Raw genomic sequence first — 20348 nt, 5'->3', positions numbered from 1 at the left:
AAGTAAGTTAAATTATACATTGAAAGACGTAAAATAAATGGGTATTAAAAAAAAAAATCCCACAATATGCTGCCTACAAGAGACTCGCTTTAGCCTTCAAGACACACATACTCGAGGTGTTTTTCTTAGTCTGTTGAGATTTGCTTCCAGGCATATCCTCTGGCTCAAATCTATTTTTATAAAAATTTTAAAAAGATACCTTGCCAGGTGGCTCAGTTTGTTGGAGCATTGTCCAGTACACCAAAAGGTTGTGGGATCAAGCAGATGGTAACAAAAAAAAATAGGAGTAAATGAACTTTAAAAATGATAAGAGACAAAGAAGGCCATTATATAATGATAAAGGGCTCCATCCATCAAGATATAATAATTATAAATATTTATGCACCCAACATCAGAGCACCTAAATATTTAGAGCAAAAACTAACAGCTAAAAGGAGAAATAAGCAGCAATACAATAAAAGTTGAGGATTTAATACCCAACTCTCAACAACAGATAGATCATTCAGACAAAGAATCAATGAGAGTGGATTTGAACACTAGAGACCACATGGACCTAATAGACATATACAAAACACTCTATACAACAGCAGCAGAATAAGTATTCTCAAGCACATAAGACTATTCTCTAGAACAGGCCATATTTCAGGCCACAAAATTGAGAAAGAACTCGTATAACTCAATAGCAAACAACATACAATCCAATTTAAAAATGGGCAAAGGTCATGAATAGATATTTTTCCAAAGAAGATATAGGAATGGCCAACAGGTACATGAAAATGTGCTCAACATCCCTAATCATCAGGGAAATGCAAATCAAAACCCCAGTATCACCTCACACCCGTGAGAATGGCTGTCATCAAAAAGATGAGAGAGAACAAATGCCGGCAGAAAAGGGAACCCATCTGCACTGTTGGAGGGACTGTAAATCATTATAGCCACTATGGAAAACAGTATGGAGGCGACTCAAAAAATTAAAAATAGAACTACCATAGGAGCCAGCATTTCCACTTCAGGGTATATATATCTGAGGAAACAAAACACTGTCAAAGGATTATCTGCGCCCCCATGTCAAAAGATTATAGCAGCATTATTTACAACAGCCGAGACATGGAGACAAGCCTAAGTGCCCATCAACAGATGAATGGGTAAAGAAATTGTGGTATACGCGCACACACACACACACACGGTGGAATATTATTCATCCATTAAGAAGTAAATCCTGAGTTTTTCAATTTTTCACCTTTTAAAATACATTCAAGGCTCCTCCTATTGTAAAACATGATTCTCACTTCCTTAAATTCTTCACTGGTAGAAATGCTCTAAAAATGTCATTTTTCATGTGCGCTGAGGTGAGCAAAAAGAAAGTTACTCTTGAATGTATTCACCACCCTCCTAAGTATCATCTGAAGACACCCTCCACACCAAACTATTATCAAGTTAATTCTTAAAAAGTAAGCACCATGCTTCATAACAACAAGCAGAAAACTAGATTTACCTTCTGTATCTTTTCCAAGATTTTTCTTATGATTAATTCCAAAGTGGTTTCATCCAATTGAAACAATTTGTAAAGTACTTGCTATGGTTGCCTAGTTACAATAAAGCGGAAATAAATCAGGCTTCTTCCCTCGCCACAAGTCCAGTCCTGAGCCTACACAAAGAGTCCAATATAAAAAAAGAAAAATGAGACCTACCTCAATGGGGCATCCCTCTCCTGTGCCTCTTCTCGGTGTCAGTGGCCACTCTTCCTCCTGAGATCTCTGGGGTTCCCACCCATCTTCTTCATATTTGTGGGGAATACCTTAAAGTAGGGAGGGGCTGGATAGGTTCTGATTTTTACCTACATCACTAAAATGAGTTTTCCTCAATTATATGACAACTCAACAGAGTATGGTAGGAGTTATCTTTTTAAAAAAGTGTAAAATTTGTTTTTTGCTCTGTAGGACATCACCAAGATATTTTAAAGTTCTTTTTGTCATCTGTCATCTCATTGGCTTTAAGAGAGTTTTCTAAAGAAAGGAGAGGGAGTTATTACTCATTTCACAGTAGAAGCTGCCCAGTGAAGGCCTTCAGGTGTTGAATTGGGAAACTGTCTTAGTTTGGGCTACTATAACAGCCCACCCCAACAAACATTTATTTCTCACAGCTCTGGAGGCTGGAAGTCGGGGGTCAGGGTATCAGCATGGTGGGGCTCTCTCTCTGGCTAAGGCCCTCTTCCTGGTTGAGAGAAAGCCATCTGTGTGTGTGTGTGTGTGTGTGTGTGTGTGTGTGTGTGTGTGTGTGTGTGTGTGTGTGTGTGTGAAAGCCATCTCTGTGTGTGTGTGTGTGTGTGTGTGTGAAAGCCATCTCTGTGTGTGTGTGTGTGTGTGTGTCTGTGTGTGTGTGTGTGTGTGTTCACATGGTGGAGAGGGAAACCATGTCTCCTGTTTCTTCTTTTAAGAGTAACAATCTCATTCATAAGGACTCCTCCTTGATGACCTCGACACCACCCAAAGGTCCCATTCCTAATACCATCCCACAGCATTTCAACAAATGAATTTTGGGACACAGAAACAAAAGGGTCATTTCACCATAACCTTGGCAAGAACAGCCGTGGTGGAGGGGGACACATGGAGCCCCACTACTGCCTGACTCCTGTTTCCGAGGTCTCCTCGTAACAGGGAACCCTGGCATTTCTAGAGGTTATAGACTCTCAGGACGGAACTAGTCAGGGCGTGGTGTATTTAACAGTCACCAGCTGGTGGGAGAGAGGCCACCTCCACTCTGCTTAAGTCCTGAAGACCAAGACTGATTGTGTCAGTTCCTTAGGGACAAGGCCCCCATTGTCTGCCTTCCGTGAAGCCATCACCTCTCTCTCTATTGGAAGAAGCTGGCAACTTTATACATTTACTGAGGTCTCATGAGCCCTGGCCTAGGGAGTAAGGGACAGAGATGAGATTGCTGGGATTACTAGCTCCATTTATTGAGGGGTCTGGAGTCCCTGGAAGACCAGGATTCTACTATAACAATCGCCCAGTCCGACAGCATTCCAAGGAGGTTGATTCACACACACATAGTAAACACATTACTCTAAGTCACTGAAAGTCCCTCTGTGCCCAGAGGAAATGGTGCCATCTATGGGTTAGTGAAGGAGAGCGCATGGGTGTCATTGTGATAACCGCATTGTGATAGCAGGGCGTTCAGGAATGGGTTCCACGCTCTTCCTGTTGACTAATGAGCAGTGAACTTGATCTTCGTTTAAAGACCAAATGTGTGAAAGTAACACAAGAGATGGAAAGGCCAATGTGTGAGCCTGGTTGTGCATTAGGGAGGGGAAAGATCAAGCTTGCAGATGTGTGTCCAACAGAAGCAGTGCTCAAGGCTTCCTTTCCAGAATCAGAGTGGTGGGGGTGGGGTATGCATTCACATGGGGAGAAGCAGTGTGTCACAGGGTGGGGACAAGCTTAGGGCTGGATGCAATCAAATACAGCTTAGGAAGTCAAGTCTGTTTGTATCTATTAATTTAATAAATACATAAATTTTATTAATACTTCACACTAGTTTACCAGGTGCCAAACATTCTTCTAAGCATTTCAAAGCACCCATTAATCCTCACAACAATCCTGTGAGGTAGAGGCTTAGCCCTATTTTGTATGTAAGGGAACCGAGGCACAGGGAGGTTAAGTAACTTGTCCAAGGCCACACAGCATGGGGACTCCAAGACTGAAACGCAGTCTGGCTCCAGGACCCAGGTCTGAACCACTGCACTGTCCTGCTTCTCTTGACATCTGCTACCAAGATCTCCACATCCTTCCAAAATGCATTACATATTCCCTGCCTTTAAAATGGGGCATGAGGATCGCAAAATAAGTTTATTGATGGTTTTGATGAAAGTGTTCATCGCCCCGACCTAACACAGCGTTGGGTTCAGGGCTGCTGAGAGGTGGCCCTCAGCTGCCAGCTCATTCAGGGTTCTGGGGTCTACTTACAGTAGACTACCCCATGGAAAGCTCTGGAAGCATTTTAAGCAAGGAAGAGACATGGTCTGGTTTAGGTTTTAGAAACTGACAGGTCTTCTCCAAAGGTAATGGACACGGAGACCTGGCAATGACTGTGAAGCCAGAGCCCCTAAAGCTGTGGTCTCCTGGTCTGGCCTCGGGGGACTGGTTCAGGGGGATTTGTGAGTGGGGAGGAGAGGTTTGGAAGGCCCAGGTGAGTTGGGGTCAGATACCTTCTCTCCCACCCTGTTCTCTGCCCCCAGTGCCTCCCGAGGTGACTATGTCCTGCCACAGTGCCACCTGTCTTGTCCAGCCACTGGCCTTTGCCCCTGCTCCATGTCCTTCACTGGAAGGACGGCTGGGTACTAGGTGACTGGGAATGGGAAACTTCAGTGACACCCAACCCAACTGAGATAAGACATTCTGTGTCACCCTGGCACTAGACTGGAGGTGTAGGGTGGGCTGTGCCTGCTTGATGAGGTTGATCCAGCTGCTCAGGGCTGTGTACCTACATCCCTGTTCAGATTTCAGGCTTATATAAGAGGATTCTGTAATAGTTTGACTCTACTGTAGCTTTGCCTCCAGTAACAGAAGAGACACTGAACCACTTGCAATGTATATTTCTCTTTTTAAAGTAATAAACTGATGTGCTAATTTTATTTTTTTTAAAACAGTACTAAAAAATAATGAATGCTTAGTTGATTTAATGACTATGTCCTTATATATGAAATTAAATTGGTCTCTTAAAAAATCCAGAGCGTCAGTATATCTTCTGCAAGGAGCTAAAGACATTTTCAGATCAAGACTTTTTCGATGCCTCAATTTCTTCCCATATAGCAGCTTCAATTTTTGAGGTGTCATATTCCCTCATCATGTCAAACTCAAGCCACGGCTGACTCCACTTCTGAGCTTCTTTCATTTGCTCTTCAGTTAAACAAAGATCAAATCTGATTCCTTTAATATTAAATTTTGGACGCTCCCAGCGTTTGGACCAGGGTTTAGGCTTCATTTTTACTTTCAGCTACGGAAGATTTTAAAAAAGGAATAAATTAGGCTGAGAGTCATAAGCAGACTTCTAAAAGTTTTCATTAAGATGACTTATTTTATACTTGAACTTCTAGTTCCAACTGTACAACTCATACCTGATTAACAGGAACTTCTTGGCTAGATTCCTGTAGTACTGGCTTCATGTTCATATCAAAAGTGCTGTACTCAGGAAGGGCATCTCGTAAGTATAGCAGGCTGTCATCCAGCCGCTTCTCTAGTTTGACCACTTGGATCTCCTGGATTCTGGGATTATAAAGTTCAAAGCAAATCTCAACACCTACGAAGAGAAGGAAACATATCCTTACAATCTAAATCCAGATTCCTGCATGAGCCTCCCACTACAGTGAAAGCTATTTCGTAAAGGAACTAGCATAGGGTTTTGCACATAGGAAATGTGTCATAAATTTGAATCTTTAAAATAAAGATGATTGAAAAATTTAAAAATAAACTGAAGTCCACATAGATCAAAAAATAAAACATGAATTAGAGCGAAAAAGTCAAAAGAATATCTTCTATAAATAAACTGAGTCAGTACCTCTTCAATTCTGATAGTATTAACTTAGTTGGAGAAAATGGAGCCAATTCATCACCATCATGCAGTTTATTTCTCAATTACCTAAATAAAGCTCTATCCTCTACATGAAGAGCAACGGGATTAATGATTCAAAAAAGAGGACATTTTTAAGTTCTAACTTGGGTTTAGAAGCCCTCTTAAGGATGGCCTAGGTTTTTTAACACTCTGGAGCCTTCCACAGGAAACAAGCTAAGGACAAGTAATAGTTTAACATACATCATCTGTATCATCAAATACTAAGGGCAAGAGTGTATTCTGAGGTTTCCTGGAATAATCCCAAGAGAGATATAAATAGTAAAATGTATGATCTATGTTAACATGTAACCTTTAATACCAGGATTTGATCCAATATTTACTGTGCAACTATTCTGGTTCAGGCACTGATTTAGGAGCTGTGTCTACAGCAATACCCAAGTAGGTAAGATTCTTCTCTCATAAAGCTTACATTCTAGTGGATGACACATAATAAATAAACAAACCAACAAAGTAACTTCATATACTGAAAACAACACAGGGTGATGACATTTTGATGGGAGAGGTGCCAGCGTCAAAGAGTACAGTCAGGGAAAATCTCTCTGAAAAGATAACATTTAAACTGATATTACAGAGGGCAAGAATGCTCCAGGCAGAAAGAATGGGAAATGCAAAGGCCCTGGGGTCTTAACAAACTTGCCATGTTTCAAAAACCAGAAAAAGCCCATTTGTCTGGAGCATAGTAACTTGGTGAGCCAGGAGTTAATCCAGCGATACTTCAGAGTTGGGAGCAGGAGAAAGTAGTGGCAAGGATGGGAGTAGTAGTGGAGATGGAGAAATAGACAAAACTGGAATATACTTTTTGGAGACTGAGCCATAAAAACATGATGAATGACTGGGTGTGTGAAAGAGAATGAAAAACAACTCTTATGTTTGGTTTAAGTAAATGGGTGGGGAGTGCTACCATTTATGGAAATAGAAAAATAACATAAAAAGAACACATTGTGAAGGGAAATTTAAAAGAGTTCTGCTCTGAATTTGCTTTATACTTATAAGCTATCCAAACGGATATATGTTTGGGAATGGTCATCATATGGGTGGTATTTAAAGCTACCAGACTAGAAAGAAGCACCAAAAAAGGGAACATGGATAAGGAAGGCACAGGCAGGTGACAGTCAAAATGTACTGTAAGGAATAACGAGAAGGAGCTAACACTTTTCAGTACAATGTCCAGCACTCCATGTACCACATCACAATCACCTGACCACAACCCTGGGAGGGAGAAACTATTACTGTATCTCAGTTTTAAAGCAGAAAATCAAACACAGGACTGTCTGACTCACGCTCGTGCTCATATCTTTCTATGACAAGGCTTCTCTAAGCATAGGACCTGCCTGGAAGCACAAGTTTCTGTAATCAATCAATTCCTGCTGAGCTCCTGCAAGCACAGCACCCCAGGTCATCACAGGATAAAAGGCAACGAACTGCTCACCTATGTTCAACTTCTTTTGAATAACACTTCGCTGCTGGAGACCATGAAGTACACAACATTAAGTATGAAAACTTTATTGTTCCTGCCATTCTGGTTCATAATCTTTCTAACATTTTACCACCTGTTCCTCTGCCTTATTAGGCATAGCAAATCTAATTTTGCCTTTTTAAAAAATATCTGTTATTCTTAAAACTGATGCTGTGGTGACTCTTAAAACTGATCCTGTAATAAAAATTGGCCCATTCATTTTAGGAGAAAGTAACGCATAAGAACATCATTATGTTTATAATTTTCTCAAGTGTTATTTGCTCCTAAAATGAACGTCCCACACTGCTTCAGTCACCTGGCTCCTCCTGTGATGCTGCCACAGTTTGGAAAGTCTGCTTCTAATGGCTGTTGTCCCCTGTAATACAAGAAGCCTTCCAGAGAAAGCAAAGCATCAGCTGTACCTCAATTTTCATACCATTCCTGGACCACAGGGTCCATGTCATCCCTTGGAGCCCCCTTGCACTTTTAAGTTATAGATGTCTTATCCCAGAGTGCAGAAAACAAAACAGAACCCTGAGATGACATTTTCCAGAAAATTAAAAAAATGCAATGGAGCCTACCTTGGCCTTCAATAGTATTCCTAAGGGTAAAAGTAGCTCCAAGTCCTGATCCTGATCTCTGGATGCAAATCCCCAGAAACTGGCTGGTTTTCCCATTGGCATATGGGTCGGCCGTAGTAACACGAAGAATACTTCCTACGAATTCAAAAGTGAACTTTTTTACATAGGACGCAGAAACATACGATAGCATTTCTAGTTAACTTCAGAACTTCCTAAAGGTTTTAGTATAATATTAGAAATAAGTACCTCATATGGGCAAAACCCAGATATACGAAAAACAATCTTCTCTGTGCCAAGAAAACTAACCCTCCAGCCACTAATAATAATAATAGCATCCAGCTCTTACTGACCAACATAGAACTCTGGAATGTGGAGCACTTTTCTCCGTTCTAACATATCTTTTCTTTCTATATGAAATTTCAGAGGATTTGTTCTTCCTCTTGGAGGAATGAATTCAGGACTCAAGAACCTGTAGAAAAAAAAATTAGAAGCAAACTTGAAAGACCATGAAAAAAAGAAAATGTTGCTTTCTTTAAAAAAAAGAGAGAAAGATTATGATTTTGAAGTGTTTTATTCTTTCTTCTCTAAATAAGAAAAACCAATCTTCTTTCTAAAATTATTGTCAGTGCTTATGAAAACAGCTAATAATCCTGAGTACTCACCTGGCACTGTGTTGAAAGTTTTATTAAATATCTACAGCGCCCAGCCTGGCGTGGCTCAGCAGCTGAGCACTGGCCTAGGATCCAGGAGATTGGGGTTCAATTCCTGGTCAGGGCACATGCCCGGGTGGCGGGCTCGATCCCCAGAAGGGGGCGTGCTGGAGGCAGCTGATCAATGACTCATTATTGATGTTTCTATCTCGCTCTCCCTCTCCCTTCCTCTCTCTGAAATCAATAAAGATATATTAAAAAAAAAAATCTATAGCATAAATTAATCCTTACAACCACCAGGTGGATTTGGTGTCATTATCTCCTTTTCGTAGATGAAGGAAATGATGCTTGGAGAGGATAACCTGTTATTATATTAGCTATAAACTTATCAAGTCAAGATTTCAATGTCTGTCAGACTCCAAAGCCCATGACCATGACCACAGGCCTCATGTTGAGGCGCACATGTTATAACAAATTACTTTGGAAAAGATATAAACATATAAATCATCAATTGCAAACTGACTTTAAAAGTATAAATGACATTACAATGCAAACTTGTGCCTCTATCACCCATCTCAAGAAAGAAATTATTAATACGGCTGAAGACCCTGTGCACCCCTCCCTACCCCTATATTACTATGATGTAATTAACTAAATTTGGTGATGATTACTCCTATGAATTTCTTCCTTTTTCTGAATTTCCTACTTTGAAAATTTTAAAACCTACCAAAAGTTGAAATAGTAATACAATGAAGACCCAAATAATAATTCACCTAGTTTCACCTACTGCCAACATTTTACCGTATTTGCTTTATATATACTATAATTTTTTTTCCTGAGCCACTTGAAAATGACAAGCAAGGCATTTCATCCCTCAATACCTTAGAAGGTAAAGTATTTATTCTGCTAAGAATAAGAACATTCTCCTACACTTATCACAATTCTTTTATGACACCTAACAATTTCAAAATTCAATAATTAATCTAATATATAGTTCATATTTAAATGTACCTAACTGTCCTGGAAAAGGTCTCTTATAACTGTTGTCCAATCCAAGCTATTATCAAGCTTTACACATTGTATCTGGTTGTTAATCTCCTGTCTCTTAAACTAGAACTATTTCCCATCTTTGTATTTTTATAACACTGACTTTTTTGAAGAGACAATGTCTGATAGACTGTCCCTGGAATCTGGATTTCTTCATTGTTTCCATGTGACTAGACCAAGCTTAGATATTTTTGGTAAAAATATTACAGGGGTGATGATGTGATCTTATTTTGCCATATGAGGAGGCACACAGAGTCAGCTTGTAGAGCTATTCGGAAAGCTAGGTTTGATTGATCTGTGAAAGTGGAGAATTTCGCCTATACATTTTTTTATACTTTACATATGCATGCATGTCTGGGTAATGTAAAAAAAAAAAAAAAAAAGCTATCATTATCAATTCTTCTACAGGTTGCTTTTTTCACACATAGTTGTGAAGTTCATCCATACTGCTCTAGTTCATTCATTTTTCACTGCTGTATAATAGTCCACCCACTGATGGATATCTAGGCTGCTTCTTAATTTTTGTTTGTGACAAACAATACTTTTGTGTGCGTTCTTGACATTTCTTGTACTTGTTACTTTCTTTAAGTTTTATACCCTTGGAAAAGTATACACAACCTCAAACTTACTAAATTGTGTTAAATTGTTTTCCGAGGTAGTTACACGATTTACATTCCATTTAGCTGAATTACATTAAGCGCTGAGATTTATAGGAGATATTCCTTTTATATCTTAAAAAAAAAGTTGTATAAGGAAGTCTTTTCTCAATTTCCAAGTCTCATAAGTTCAACTTTATGTCAACTCAGAACCACGGAATATTGGAAACATTAAACACGCATACATGCATGCAGATAATCCAGTCAACAACCTAAACCCCCTTCAGAAAGCCTAGAAATCACACCAAGTTTCCACCCGACCGACCCCCAAACTGGCTTTTTAATCAGGTCTCAAGAAACACTTTCTGAAATTCCTAAGTCATCTAAATTTACCTGTACCTCTCAAGTTACCTACGGCCCTTCAGCTTGTAGAGCTATTGGGAAAGCTAGGTTTGATTGATCTGTCAAAGTGGAGAATTTCGCCTAAACATTTTTTTATACTTTACATATGAATGTGTTTTGAAGAGCCAATTTCAAACCCCACTGGCAGGAATTTTTACCACTGTGCTGCATTTGCCAGGACACGAAAACACAGCGAGCGGAGAGGCCCAAGCGCGCGAGTCCTGGCGGATCCATTTCCACCCAGCAGGAAAGATCGGCTCCTGGCCGTGACGGGTAGCACAAGGCACGCTTCGGGGAAGAGCTCCTGATGCAGGCCAAATGCCCGCGCAGAGAGCTTCAGATCGGGGAATCCCTGCTCGGAGCTCTGATTTAACAAGGCTGCAGGGAAAGTTCAGCCCGGCCTGGCGGCGAGGGAGACCGGCCTGCGCCGGTCGGCACCCGAGCTCCCGCAGGGGGTCCCGCCCCCGCTTTGAGGCCGAGATCCACAGCGAGGACCGCGGTTCGCGCGCGCGGACCAGCGGGCGGAGCGGCGCCCGCGTCGGGCCTCACCGGGTCTCCGGGCGCGGCGGCCGGCGCTTGTCCACGATGACGGGTTTCGGCGGCGGCTGGAACGCGCCGGGCTGGGAAGGCCCCGTGCTCTGCGGCCGGCCCGGCCCCGCGCTGGCCCCTGAGGAGACAGAAAGCGGGGTTCAAGACTGCTCGGGCCCCGAGCTCCGGGGAACGCTGCCATCTCCCCCGGCTCGCGGTCCCGCGAGGGACCTCCGCCAAGGTCGCCCCAGATTTCCAGGCTCGCCTACCCCTAGCCTGGCCCTGCGCCCCTTGTGCTCCTGGCCCTTAAGCCTCGTCCACTTACAGCAGGCGACAGAGGCCGGCGCAGGGAGCAGCGCCCTGGCGGCTCCCACGCTCCGGGTCAGGCCCACGGCGGCTCCACGGCTCCCTGCAACGGAGGCCGCCATGCCTGCTCGCTCCCGTAGAGACTACAACTCCCAGTAATCAGTGCGGCGAGGTCACGACCTGCTACGGCACTATGGCACCTGCTAGGGGACAAAATAGCCAAGTCTTTTTTTTTTTCCACTATGTCAAAACCCCGTTATGGGCTCGCGTCCTTCCTAGGTACCTTCTGTCAGCAGCTCTTACAGCATTTGCAACTTTCCTGTTTAACTTAACTTGTAGTTACCTGGGTAATTATTGGATGAGTGCCTACCTCCACCACCACACTTGTGCCCCCCACGTGGTCCCATTACCTTCTCTGGCTTTCACTCTGCGGAACGCAAGGGGAATAAAACGCCCTGACAGGACAGGGGGCGCAAAGTCCCTGAGGCGGCAGAGAGCATCGCCCCTGTGAGGAGCTACAATTGAGTTTGGGTGGGGATAGGTGGCATCGATGAATTCAGAAAAGGTAAATGAATTGTAAGTCTTGTTAAGAAATTTGGACTTTGTACGCTCAGCAAGGGTGAGAGAGCCCCTGCGAGGGTTTCACACTCAGAGCGGCGTGATTTACTTTATCACCTTTCGGTCATTTCAGTTGCAGCGACTTCCCCGAACTCCCGAACCCCTGCCGGTGCGTGCAGAATGCATCGCCTTCCCCTCCCGACCTTCGCCGCCGCAGGACCTCCGTCTGCAGGCGCGGCTGCAGCGCCCCACCGGCCGCTTCTCGCGAGACCTCCGCGCCGTCCCTGCCGGCTCCCTGCCCCGCCTAGAGGAAGTTCTGAGAACTGCAGCCGGTGCCGCCGAACTCTCCAAAACCCCTGTACTCCCTGGTCGCCCGTCCTCAGCTGTAGGTCACGGTCACCTGTCCTCAGCAGCTGCCGTCGCGCTGGGCCCTGCCCCCAGCCCCCCGCAGCCCCGCCGGGCCTCACAGCAGCCGGGACGGCGTGGCACACACGCCTCGTTCGTGCAGAAAGCCCCTCACCGCTGCCAGGCACGATGCTCTTTGTCTCTCCTCTGTTTTTCTCTTAAGGGCTTAACGTCTACTTTTTCTTGTCTTCTCCCAGTTTAAAGAGTCCCATAGTTTTCTGTGGGATAAAAAATCAAGTTCTCAAAAAGCAACCAACCTCTGCAGGCTCCCCCCTCACCCCCCCACCCCCCACTCTCCCCTTTGCCTTCCTGCGGGCACATGAACTCTGGCATCAGCCTGAGAAACAGGGCCACGTTTTAAAGACAAAATTCAGGGTAGTTTGCGGAGAGACAGGGTCTTCTAGTTTAACTCCAACTTCCTTGATGAGATAAGAATGCATCTTAGAATAACAAGGAGTCACACAACCAAAATTTTAGGTTAGCAAAATTTTAGGCTTTTTCTGCCCCATCGAAAAAGTAGACGTCAAGCCCTTAAGAGAAAAAATAGAGGAGAGACAAAGATCTTTGTGCCTGGCAGCGGTGAGGGGGTCTCTGGACTAACTGTGCCCAGAGCAGCTTGGTCACCGCTCCTTCCAGGACTGGTCCTAGGGGCCAGGGACAGAGAAATAGGGCACAGGCCTTCACAGGAGGAGGGCAGGACTGGTGCACAATCCCAGGCGCCCTTGCCGCCCCACCTTTCTAAGGAGGATGGGTTTTGTAAAGTTTGACAAGACTGGAAGAATAAGCCTGAAGAATCTTGTCTCATTTTCTCCTGAATTCCTGCTCACCCGGCAGCTGCCCAGTCGCTCTGAACTTGCCTTAGAGTTCAGAGTGAAGGAAAAGCAGGGCCTGGAGGCATTTCACCAAACAGCTTCACAGAGCAGACCCAGAGAGCGGGGCCAGCGCAGCCCCTGCGGGAGCCCACCGCAGCGACAGAGCTCGCTGTCAGGCTTCGGTACGTTACACCCGTGGGGAGAACATAATCAACGTTGCCTGGTGTTCAGCCAAGGCAAGAACGGGTTCCAGGCAAGCGCTCTGCTCCGGGTTGTCGTGACATTAGGATTCCTGCCTGGTTTGTTCATTATTGCATCCTTCATGCCTAATACAGCACCTAACACTCAATAATCTTTCCAAGGAAAATTAGAAAGAGCATCCCAGTTGCACTTAGAAAATGGATAGGAGGCAGAAAACTACTGAAATATTCCAAAAGAGAGGTGCTGCTAACCTAAACATACATAAATAAATTATATATACATATACAGATATATGTCTGTGTGTGTGTGTGTGTGTGTGTGTGTGTGTGTGTGTGTGTGTGTGTGTGTATAAAATCTCCCAAAGCATGATGCCTGGATCAGCAGCAGCAGCAACAGCTGGGAACATGCTAGAAATGAAAATTCTCAACCCCCCCCCCCAACCTACTGAATCAGAAACCCTGGGGATGGAGCCCAGCAATTGGTGCTTTAGCAAATATTTATTGATTTTTAATTCTTTTTTTTTTGAGAGGACGAGAGAGAGAGAAACAAACATCTATTGGTTGCCTCCCATATATATCCTGGCCGGAGAATCGAACCGGCAACATTTTGGTGTATAGGACAATGCTCCAACCTCCTGAGCCACCTAGCCAGGGCTCATAATATGTTCTTAATAAATATAATTAGGATTAAACTTACTCTAAAGATGTAAAACGACTACTAGACCAGGAAGAAGAGACCTTAACCCACAGAAAGGATTTCTTATTCCAAAGAGGGGCTGGTTATCATGGTAATCTAGAAAACCAGTATGAGTGTTGGCCGGGTACCACTCATAAAAGAAAAGAGGCCTAACCAAGTGATTTGGGGAAGTCCCAGGCCCATTGATGAGTGCACCTTGGGACAGAGATAGGCTCATGGAGTTATAACCAGCAGTGGTGGAGGTGCCTGGCTCCACTGATGAAATTATCCCTAGTATAAGGTGCTACCCTTAGGCTGCTGCCACTAAACATTTGAAACCCATATTAAACTCCCCTTGTTCTGAGTCTGTCCATCAAGCAACTCACTCATTCTCATTTGACTCAAATTTTTTTGCCTTCAGAGAGAGAAAGTGGTTGTCATAGGAACATTATTAGTGTTTTTATGTTCTAGCCAGCATGATTATTTTTTGTCTCATTATAAATTTATAACTTGCGTTTGGTGTTGTCATATTAGTCTCATAAATCTGGTTAATGTGAGTCTGACCTAAAGATGAATCTATTTTATGCTGAGCTGACAATTCAGGTTCTGGGCTTCTAAGCCAAAGGGGCAGACCCAGGGGACATGATAAAGTCTCCAAAGTAAAAAAATATTATATGTGAGGCCTTGTGGTATGTATCCTGCTTGGATAAAATACCTTGATATTGCCTCATAAACCACACACACACGCATACACATGCATATAAGCTGTATTAGTTATCTATTATTGTGTAATAAATTACTCCAAAATTTAGCAGCTTTAACTGTTTTTTAAACATTTTTTATCTCATAGTTCTTTGGGCCAGGAATCCAAGGGTGGCTTAGCTGAGTGATTCTGAATCAGGGCCTCCCTTAAGGCTGCAGTCTAGATGTTGGCTGGGGCTGCAGTTACTCAAGGTCCAAGTGAGGGAAGACGTGCTTCCAAGCTCATTCATGTGGCTGGTGGCAGGTCCTCACAGGCTGTTGGCTGGGGACATCACTTCCTTACCACATAGGCCTTTCCACAGGACAGCTCATAACAGGGTGTCTGCTTCCCTCAGAAAGAGTCAGCAAGAGAACAAGAGAGACCAAGACAGGAGTCACAGTTTTTTTGTTACCTAATCTCAGAAGTGACATCCCATCATTATTGCCATCTGCTCTTCACGAGGAGCAAGTCACTAGATAGATCCTGTTCACACCCAAGAGGAAGAAATCCCAAATGGTAGGGATTATTTGGAGGCCACCTTCGAAGCTGTCTATAGTAAAGCCATTTCGTATTCAAATGTGCGAAAGTATTTCTGTTGGATATTTTACATAGTTGCAAAAACATATTGCTCACCTACTATGAGCCAGTCATAGAGATGAGCCTAGAGACACAAGTTACTCTGAAGAAAGCATTGCAATACGGAACGACGATTGCTCGGATGGAAGTGGAAATGCATTTCCTCCAGACTGGGGCAGTTGGGAAGGTTTACCAAAAGAAGGAATTGAACTAAGCCCTGAAGATACAATGTATGCAGCTGAGGAAGTCAGAAGAGATTCAGATTAGTCAGAAGAGATTAAAAAATTATATCCCCACCCACACATACACACACAATTCTGAGACTGCAGTTCGAAGATAGATGGGTGTAGAACGCTGTGTTCCACAAGCAGTTCTGGGGTCTTCATTATGTTGAATGACAAGTTTTCTGCAAAGTTGAGAATTATTGCTTTGGGATATACATATATACATACATGCATACATATATATGCACATATTTACATATATACATACATATATACACATATATACATACACACATATATGTATGTATTCAGCAGCAAAACTTTGAAATGCATTATATATATCTTTATCACCCAAAACAGATCTTTATAATCGTCCCTAGATTGTTCCTCCTCCTGATTCTCAAATTTTAGGAAATAAAAAACCAAACTCCCCGACCACCCTCCCAAAGGAGTCTGTAGTTATTACTGTCTTCTATTTTCATAGCATTTAGAGAAACATAGATATTCTTTCAGTGGTTCATTTCTTTTTCGTTTGTGTCATCCATCAGACTGAGATGGATGAAATCAGGGATCAGGCCTCTAGTATTTTTTAAAAATATGTTTTTATTGATTTTTTAGAGAGAGAGGAAGGGAGAGGGAGAGAGAGAGAAACATCAATGATGAGAGAGTCATTTTTCGACTGCCTCCTGCACACCCCCTGCTGGGGATGGAGCCCGCAACCGGGCATGTGCCCTGACCGGGAATCAAACTGGTGACTTCTTGGTTCCTGGGTCGGTGCTCAACCGCTGAGCCACACCAGCCGGGCAGGCCTGTAGTATTAATTTTTATTTAATCTGAGAAGAAGATGAAGCTGGGAGGTGGACTAGGTCCAGGGCATGAAGGAATTGGAAGTCACAACAGTGATTTTTTTCTTTAGGAGGACACGGGGGAGTTTTCAGAGAGTAAAAGGAAAGAGAAGAACCATAGGGCCAAGGATGCACTTTAGAAAGGCTCTTGTCACTGCAGAGTGGAAGATGGGCTGGCGCTGTGGCCTAGGGGGAAAGGCAGTGATCTCAGAAAGACATGGCAGTGCCCTGGGTTCAGGTGGCACCTGGGAGCAAATGAGAAGTGACAGTGGGTATTTAGAGCAAAGGATGAACAAGCCCTGGTAAAGGACAGGGGTGGGGAGGCTTCTGATTTCTTCCTGGGCAATTTGGTGGGTGGTGGCATTGTCTTCTGAGATGGGGAACACGGGAGGAGGGGCAGATTCGCCGGAACAGGCTGAGTGGGCTCTGGGACCATGGGGCTTGGTGTGCAAGTGTCATATGGAAGCAGGAAAATCCACTAGAAAGTCTGAGGGGAGTCTGGGGCTCAGGAGAGAGGCCTGGGCGAGGGCAGAAGAGACTGAAACCACAGGGACTTGGAGGCCCCTCGGGAGGGGCTGAGATGTGAGGTGGGAAGGGGACCTAGGACAGAGCCCTGGAGAAAAGCCACTTCTAAGGGACACGCGGGTGAAAATGCACCATGAAGGATCCAGAGGAGCAGCAGCCAGAGAGAGAGGAAGGAAACCTGTGCGTGTCGGTGAGCTGATGAAAGGGAGGGGGCAGGAGGGGGTGGTCAGCCGGTGCCAAAGGTCCGGAGATGTCTGGTCAGATGAAGCTGACAACTGGCCTTTGACATAATTGGAGCTGAATGCTCCTCTTGGTGAGCACTGTTTAGTAAGAAGCACATTGCTGGGACGTATGTATGTATGTCTTTATACTTCTTAGAGAGCATATGGGAGTTGAAGAATTGAAAACATGAGTACAGATGTTAGAGAGGAACTTGCTAAGATATAGCCAGTTTGTCTCCCCCCACCCTGAAGGCTATTTACTTATTTTTTTATTTTTTATTTTTATTTTATTTTATTTTGTCCATAACTGTTTTCCCCACTGTACCCTCCTCCACCTCCAGCCACTGGCCTTGCAATCACCACACTATTGTACGTGTCCATGAGTTATTTTTAAATCATTTTTGCTCCACTTGGGAGCACCCCCTCCCCAGCAGAGCTGTCTGCCTGCTCTCTAGCTATGAGTCTGTCTCTATTTTGCTCATTAGTTCAGCTTCTTCACTAAATTCCACATCTGAGTGAAATCACATGGCACTTGTCTTCCTCTCACTGACTTATCTCACTTAGCATAACGTTCTCTAGGTTCGTCCATGTTGCCACAAAGGGTAAGATTTTCTCCCATTTTACGGCCGAGTAGTATTCCGTGGTGTGAATGACCCACAGCTTTGTTATCCACCCATCGACTGATGGGCACTCGGCTGCTTGCAAGTCTTGGCTGTTATAAATAATGCTGCAGTGAACATAGGGGGCAAATATTCTTTTCTTTTGAATTAGTGTTGCAAGCTTATTCGGATAAATTCCCAGAAGTGGAATCTCTGGGTCATAAGGAATTTCCATTGTTAACTTTTTAAGGTAGCTCCATAGTGCTTCCCACAGTGGCTGCACCACTGTGCATTCCCACAAGCAGTGCACGAGGGGCCCCTTTTCTCGCCTTCCTGGACAGCACTGTTTGTCGATTTATTGATGGGAGCCATTCTGACAGGTGTGAGGTGATATCTCATCGTGGTTTTAAATTGCATTTCTCTGATGAGGATTTTTTTAAAAATACTTTACAAGAATAATCAGAGAGAAAATAACTGCTTTCTCTGACAAAGGAAATTTTTGGTGAAGAATATCAATGAGGAGTTAAAACTTTAATTGACCTTTTCGATAGTTGGTTTTTTTTTTTACAAAGTACACCCTTGATGTTGCCATAAGAAATTGAAATAAAATTCTGTAACCAGACGTTACCCTTTCCCTTGACTGGAAAGGAAACAAAGCATGAGAATGAAGAACAAAATGCAAGCAATGGCATCAGAAAGGAACCCCGCAGCTTGCACCCTCTCCCTCTTAAACAAGCAAAGTGCGGTTTTCAACAGCAGGCCGTAGGGCCACCAGGGGGCAGCGCTGGCCAGCTGCACGCGGAAGAGAGGGGGCTGCTCTGGGTCAGGGCTTCGGCTGCCCTGATGCTCAGCACTGTTCAGACCCTTCTCTGGTAACAGACTATAAAAAGCAGTTCCCGAAAGTGTAGTCTTAGGCACCTGCCATTTGCCTCTGTTGGCACTGGGAAGTCTATTTCTAATTTGTTGACTGGGAGAGTTCTCCCATTCCCCAACCCTAGTGCCCACTGGGAAAATATATTTAATTATAATTACACTATGCAAATTTAACAAAGCACTTTCGACTCTATTGAGTATTAGATCTTTTTAAATATGTTTCTATTGATTTTAGAGAGAGGAAGGGAGAGGGAAAGAGAGAGAGAAACATCCATAAGAGAGAAACAGCAATTGCTTGCCTCCTGCACCACCCCCTACTGGGGATGGAGCCCACAACCCAGGCATGTGCCCTGACTGGGAATCGAACCCGTGACCTCTTGGTGCACGGGATGACTCTCAATCCACTGAGCCACACCGGCTGGGCAAGTATTATTTCTTAAATAAAGTTTAAGTCACAAAGTTCCTAATTAGTGTAGTATCACCCAACTACCAATGAGATGCTATTATTATTCAACTGATAATAGGACCTTAACCTTGTAGCTTCCTCAACACACAAGAAACAGCTTCTCTTGTGTGGTGAGATACTAGAAAACTGATACTATGTCCATTGAAGTAAACCAGGTATAGCTTAGTGCAGATTTGAGCTTATTGCCAGTCCTCTTTTGTGTCAGGGGTTCAGACCAATGGAGTTTTTAATGCTAAAAACAGAAAAAATTATGTTGTATCATTCTGTTTCTTAGCCATCCAGGTGCAGGTGGTGAGCTGGCAAGTTGGTATGAATCTCAAGCACAATGAAGTGGTCTGAACTAGAGATAAGGTCCACTTCTGAGAAAATACAAATGCACACAAGTATTAGAGGGATATTTTGAGATGTTAATTAATGTTTTCTCCACTTGTGTATTTCTTTCTTTTTCTTCTGAATTTTTTCCACAACCACCTCTATCCAAGAAGTTGGGCCAGTTGAAGTTAACTGTCTCAGGGGAGGAGAGCAGGAAACAGCCTGCCAGTCCCTGGTTAAGGCCCAAACTCACGAAGGCCCTTAGCTAAGACGTGAAGGTGCACTCACAATGGAGGAAGTACGTGTGAGTCTAAAATAATAATTAAGAGTTCCCTTGGGTGGGGTGAAGTTGGGAGGAAGTCTGCTGTTGGAATCTGAAGAGTTAGGAATTTTCTGCAAAAGAACAGTCATGGCTTCCCAGCTGTTCCCAAGTCCCAGAGGCCCAGAGCATTGGTGGGTCCTGCAGAGAGGGCCCATGCATGACACTATCTAGGCAAAGTTCTTGGGGAGGGCAAAGGATGACGGGGCTCCAGAGAGACCTTAGGGGACTGGATACCAGTGAGCAGGCAGTGATATCTCTGTGGGGCAATCAATGGTTAACTCTCAATGGCACAGAGGAGGCAGAGAGCTGTGAGATGGGGCAGAGATGAGCCATAATATATTGGGACTAAATTTCCACACTTCTTATGGAATCAGCGACAATACTAGTGGTGATGGAGCTCCAAATAGAGACTGAGCTAAAGTTAGATAAAACTTATTTTTTTACATGAATTTGAGTACTGAAATTCCTCCCTGAAACACAGGCAGGTCTTGTTTCCTTATCAATGCAGCACGGTAATGCTAATTAATGGAAAAACTCCTGGAACATCTGTGCTTATTCATCAGGAGATGGCCATATGGCTCCCTTGTTTCCTGAATGAGGTCTGGAAAAAGAATTACAGATGTGGAAGGAAGCATCATACTAGTTTAAAACTATAAGCAACAAGAGGTCACTGGAGGTTTACTGCAAGTAAAGGAAGAACATAGATAAAGGACCTTTTAGAGAATCCCCTAAGGCTCCTGTGGAAGCCTCACCTTTTCAGGCAACACATTCTACTCAGCAGGGATCCTAGTCTCA

General features: G+C 43.8%; 1 protein-coding gene and 1 non-coding gene across 3 annotated transcripts; both read right to left on the bottom strand.

The window, feature by feature from the left end:
- Window positions 1-1714: 1714 nt before the first annotated feature.
- MRPL19 (mitochondrial ribosomal protein L19) lies at window positions 1715-11342 on the bottom strand. Of its 2 annotated transcripts, none has more exons than XM_087823660.1 (6): window positions 11217-11342; window positions 10913-11030; window positions 8019-8137; window positions 7669-7803; window positions 5117-5298; window positions 1715-1798 (listed from the first exon to the last, which is right to left on the bottom strand). In XM_087823660.1, exons 1-6 carry the CDS (start codon window positions 11317-11319, stop codon window positions 1730-1732), a joined length of 726 nt encoding a protein of 241 aa, XP_087679786.1. In that variant the 5' UTR covers window positions 11320-11342; the 3' UTR covers window positions 1715-1729. The 2 variants fall into 2 exon arrangements, with proteins under 2 accessions (XP_087679786.1, XP_087679785.1); XM_087823659.1 differs by lacking the exon at window positions 1715-1798 and adding an exon at window positions 4591-4995.
- Window positions 11343-18281: 6939 nt separating this feature from the next.
- On the bottom strand, window positions 18282-18492 carry LOC148091664 (small nucleolar RNA U3). Its single transcript, XR_015715603.1, has one exon. It is a non-coding gene; the product is annotated as a small nucleolar RNA U3 (small nucleolar RNA).
- Window positions 18493-20348: the final 1856 nt, after the last annotated feature.

The sequence above is a fragment of the Miniopterus natalensis genome, chromosome 13 (assembly GCF_054644295.1).
Source record: "Miniopterus natalensis isolate mMinNat1 chromosome 13, mMinNat1.hap1, whole genome shotgun sequence".
Taxonomy (NCBI): Eukaryota; Metazoa; Chordata; class Mammalia; order Chiroptera; family Miniopteridae; genus Miniopterus; species Miniopterus natalensis.
This window is presented reverse-complemented; position numbering and strand designations above follow the sequence as displayed.

Bases quoted from the DNA above. Each gene is read 5' to 3' on its own strand.
- MRPL19 (XM_087823659.1), bottom strand. From the start codon at position 11,319: ATGGCGGCCTCCGTTGCAGGGAGCCGTGGAGCCGCCGTGGGCCTGACC. The intron at 11,031-11,216 runs GTAAGTGGACGA...CTGTCTCCTCAG, and splicing joins GCCGGCCTCTGTCGCCTGCT to GGGCCAGCGCGGGGCCGGGC. The intron at 5,299-7,668 runs GTAGGCTCCATT...TTCTCTTCGTAG, and splicing joins GAATACTATTGAAGGCCAAG to GTGTTGAGATTTGCTTTGAA.